The sequence below is a fragment of the Arvicola amphibius genome, chromosome 4 (assembly GCF_903992535.2).
Source record: "Arvicola amphibius chromosome 4, mArvAmp1.2, whole genome shotgun sequence".
NCBI lineage: Eukaryota > Metazoa > Chordata > Mammalia > Rodentia > Cricetidae > Arvicola > Arvicola amphibius.
In genome coordinates this window covers 128,640,125-128,644,533 of record NC_052050.1, presented here as the reverse complement: position 1 = coordinate 128,644,533, position 4,409 = coordinate 128,640,125, and the positions used below count along the sequence as shown (strand labels likewise).

Sequence of the window (4,409 nt, the reverse complement as noted above, 5' to 3'; positions counted from 1 at the left end):
TCTTGGCTGTGATTTAATTTAAACTAATTTTTTTCAAAAGTAATAAAGAATTCAGACATTTCTATTCCTTTAATAGTCTTTTAATAAGTTAGATAAGAAAACGTGCACAACCAAAATATAGTCATGTAAACACATGTATTCATGATTGTCTCTTCACTTAGAAGAAAGCTTTCCTCCTCAGGAGTTTGTCTGTATGGTGAGCCACAGCCACGGCTTGTAGATCTGTCTGAAGTGGAGCCTTCCTCAGGCCTCTTGCCAACAAGGTATCTGTTTTGGGGGAAAAGAAAACAACATGCTGACATTAGAAACATTTTTAAGGGGACTGGAGAACTGGCTCAGTGCTAAAGAGTACTTGCTGCATAATCACAAGGACTGGAGTTTGGATCCTGCACCCAAGCAACAAGGCAGACATGCTGCACGTGCCTGCCTGGCCTGTACGCCAGTTCCAAGGAATCCCATGCCCTCTTCGGGCCTCCTCAAGTAACCTTGAACACAGAGGCACATGAGTGCATATACACACACATGCACATAACCTTTAAAAAAAAACTTTTAAAAGGAGACGGTCTCTCCCCAAATTTCTACCACACAGGACAAATTTTGGTCTCTAGAAGCTAGCAAGTAGTAACTATGACCCAGGGTGAAACTTGAAGAAAAGTCTACTGGACCTTCAACTAGAGTGCTGCTGATAGTAAGTGCAACAGTAATCTCTGCCAGAAGAGAATCCGTAAAGGAGAGAGAAAGGAGCCGCTGGAAGGTCCTTACCAACACCTCCTCTTCAGAGCTCTGCTCTCCGCGCTCGTCACACTTCGCTTCTGTCTGAGCACTGGAGCACAGGGAGCACACGATGACTTGGCCGTCTGCATCCATTTAATCGTCGTCAGAAACCTGGCACATTCTGGAAATCCACACGACCGAGCAAGATCTTCAGCTGTTTGCCCGTTCTTATTACATAAGCTGAAATTGGGCAAAAGTGAAAATTATTGTCTATTATTTTTCTAACAGTGGAAATTGTAGCACATAGCAAATACTGGGTACAGAATAAAAAAAAGGTTCTAATTGAGCTGTGAGCCGAGCACAGTATGAGCACATACGCGTGCTCACACACACATACACAAACACATGCACACACACACACACACACACACGCATACGAGTGGGAGTTAAAGCTCACGGAAATTTTGTTCACTGTTGTGTGCTCGGTGACTGGGACATTCTACATACCATAGGCATTCCACTGTAACTTTATTGCATTATCATATTTCACTCTTGAAGAAATTTAAACGACTACAAGAGCATTTGGTGTTCTCTATGTTGAATACTAGAACTTCTATAGGCAGAGTCTTCCTAAGCTAAAACTGCACTGGAATCTGTCATGATGAGGACTTGTGCCCCTGAATGTTCAGGATCTATTTCCACTTACTCGATAATATTAGATAACATAACGGAAAATAAACATAAAAATACCAGCTTGAGGAGCATGAGTTTAATCCAAGAAAAAGCCTGCAGCCACTGGGTTTATACTCACTCGATCCGGACATCACTGGCCACAAGGAGGCTAAGGCATTCCAGGCTGCCAGCTTTCGCTGCCTTGTGCAGTGGAGTTTCTCCCAGAACATCCTTTAGAATAAGACAGCAAGTTAGTGTCTCCCCTACTCAGTGGAAGCCAGTGGGCCGTCTAATAGTAGCTATTTGAGGAGGCCAGGGAAAACTGCCTTGTACCAACTGAATTCTTTTATTCAATTGTATTTCTGATAAGGTTCTCTCATTGGGCTAATGCAAAGTTCCCATTAAGAAAAAATGCAGCCACTTTCACATACATTAAAATTTAAAGGAATACCCGTAAATCAGAAGACGAAAGTTTACAGTGAAAAACATCGCACTTTAATGAAGATGAAAACTACCAAAGAACTGGATGCTGGGCATGTCTCCCACGTATTATTTCCTGATCGACTTGAGACTTGGACAGATAGCAAGTGCTTTTAAAACCACTGTAGATGTATACTGTGGTGATAGCCAGTAGGCACCTAGTGCTAAGAACATTTGAAATGTAGCTAGACGGAATTGTGCTATGCTGTAAGGGAAAATACATACTGGATTGTGAAATACAGTATGAAAGCAAAAATAAGATAGCACATCAATCATTACCTGATGTATTTACTGAAACAATTTGATTAAATTAATAAAATTAATCTCATGGCTTATTTTTGCTTTATTAATGTGGATACTAAAAATGTTTCAAGTTACCATCACATATATACCTACATGTATATGCCTGTTTATACCAACTGAAACTGGCAGCTATGTGAAGACACTGGGTGGAGGGGAGGGTTGTACATAGCAACAATAGGTTACCTAGTTACCTGTTGGTTGAGGTCAGCGCCTGCTTGCAGCTGCCAGAGAAGAAAGCAAGCAAGGCCGCCACCTGCAGCTAGGTGTGCAGGCGACTGCTCATGCGGATCCGGGGGTGAGTTGACTGATGCTCCGGTCTCCAGCAAATTATTGAGGCCATCATCCTGCAGGAAGAGAACATACTGTCGCTGTCCTGTCCTGCCTGAGCCCTCTCTGAACTGAAATCCACCCTCGGCCACGAAAATACCAAAAACCATAACACAGGGTTGATTTGGTAACCCAGCGGTTCAGTCATTGTCACCCTTTGCTTGAGCGCCTTTAAAACGGACCTCTCCGAAGTAAGATTTAGCCTGCGGGACTTAAAGGAGCGGGAGTCTCACCTCCAGGTTGCAATTAAGCAACAGCATCGCCCACTTAAAGCAGAAGACAAGAGTTCCCGGGAGCGCAGAGAGACTGCGCTAGCTGCACACTGGCAGGTAAGACTGCACGGTCGGACGGCCCCAGTGTGGGAGAATTTAAAGCTCTCCGGGACTAGCAGGGCGGCTCCTCCTGGCGCTCCCTAGCCCGGGAGAGCCCCACGGTTTATTTTCCCAGCCCCGCGGCGGCCTCTCGTACCCAAACACAGACACGTGCAGCCCGAAACCCGGCAAAGGGGGGGGGGGGGCCTGCTGTGCAGTCCCGCCCTCTGATTGGCCAGTTCGAGGCTGCCCTGCGTCCGCCCCCTTGGGAGCGGAGCCCGGGCGGCCCTGGCACGCGTGCGCAGTGAAGACGATGGGCGGGGAGGGGAAAAGTCTAAGTTTCTGCTCTTTGACTGCGGCCATGATGCGTGCTGAAGCTGGCACGTAGGCCGGGTGGCGGGAAGCTCTTTTATCCCCCGGAGAAGCGGAAGTCGCTCGGGCAGGGCTTTGTGTCTGCGAGCTCGCACGTAGCCCGGAAAGGAGGGGAGCGAGCAGCCCCCCTCCATCCCCGAGGCCAGGTCCTAGGCCTCCAGTTCTGCCTGCATCGCCATGCTCCTGAGAGAGCTTAGGAAGGGGATTCGCCTACGTGAATTACCACCCAGTGCTGCCGGGTCTCTGAGACCTGGGTGGCGATTCATGTGAAATAAGCCACCCATTGTCACGTATCTCTCCATAGAGGGCCTGGAACACTCCAGGTCCTGGAGACAGCTGGTGATACGGGATTTGCCAAGGCTGGGGCAGCAGGAAGGATGGGGTCTTGTTAAGGCCCTCTGGTTATTAAGAACACGGGAAGGGAAACAGAAGAGAATGTAGTGAAGAAAGAGTCAAATCTACTTAGAGCGGCTGGTTAACATTAGTGATTGTTGACAGCAAGCCCTGCACTGTGACTTGAGGAGGTCGCCATCCACTAAAACCCAGAATTCAGATTAAAACATTAGTCGAACCGAAAGGGTGCTTGACAGGATGCTTGTCCAGTACTACTCAAAGCTGTCAGGATCACGATAAATCAGGAAGGGTTGACAAATAGACCAAAGGAAACAGTAATTTAGGATGAAATTCTAGAAAAGAAAAATGGCCCTACTGGAAAATTCACGATAATGAAATAACTATAGTGCTTGAAATCCTGGTGATGTACAAATGCCGACTTTCTGATTGTGGTAAACGTAATGTTAACAGCGGGGGAAACATACAGGTAAGAGACTTACCGTCTGGTGAGCCTCAAGTGTATGATTTATTTGAAATAAGACAGAGCAGTTTAAAACATTTGTGTTGCGTTTCTTACTGTGTTTTAAGGAAGTTTTAATAACTGTTTTAATAGTATTTTTTCTCAATAGCTGTAGCAGAAGATATCCGGAGCAGTATGGAGCTAGTAAAGAATAAGTTTATCACAATTAGTCCCAAATCTCCCAACCAGTCGCAAAGTTTTCAACCATTTAGCTTCATAAACCCATATATTTCTTCAATAAAACGCGCCATTGTGGAGATCATTTCATGGTCTTGGGCTCTTCCCTAGAACGGGGCTTATTAAAGTTGTTTCCACTCATGACTCCTCCTTGCCAGAGAAAATTGTTTGACTACAGTTGCATAGGTGTATAAAACAGG

The 4,409-nt window shown here is 45.9% G+C and overlaps 2 protein-coding genes across 3 annotated transcripts in view; one reads left to right on the top strand and one right to left on the bottom strand.

Moving 5' to 3' along the window:
• Nucleotides 1–64: 64 nt before the first annotated feature.
• Nucleotides 65–2,986, bottom strand: Ankrd37 (ankyrin repeat domain 37). 2 transcript variants are annotated; one of them, XM_038325844.2, is made up of 5 exons: nt 2,730–2,986; nt 2,361–2,513; nt 1,526–1,617; nt 763–954; nt 65–267 (listed from the first exon to the last, which is right to left on the bottom strand). In XM_038325844.2, coding segments are annotated over exons 1-5 (465 nt in total). In that variant the 5' UTR covers nt 2,757–2,986; the 3' UTR covers nt 65–266. The 2 variants fall into 2 exon arrangements, with proteins under 2 accessions (XP_038181772.1, XP_038181771.1); XM_038325843.1 differs by lacking the exon at nt 65–267 and having other exon boundaries at nt 283–954.
• Nucleotides 2,411–4,409, top strand: part of LOC119811794 (LRP2 binding protein) — a 31,954-nt gene continuing 29,955 nt past the window's right edge. Inside the window, 1 exon segment of the mRNA XM_038325842.2 lies at nt 2,411–2,825. The gene's annotated coding sequence lies outside the window, so the exon portion shown is untranslated.

Coding starts and splice junctions, on each gene's coding strand:
- Ankrd37 (XM_038325843.1), bottom strand. CDS start 2,756: ATGCTGTTGCTTAATTGCAACCTGGAG. Junction 2,514..2,729: donor TGCTTAATTGCAACCTGGAG/GTGAGACTCCCG, acceptor CTCTTCCTGCAG/GATGATGGCCTCAATAATTT. Junction 1,618..2,360: donor GCGCTGACCTCAACCAACAG/GTAACTAGGTAA, acceptor CTTATTCTAAAG/GATGTTCTGGGAGAAACTCC.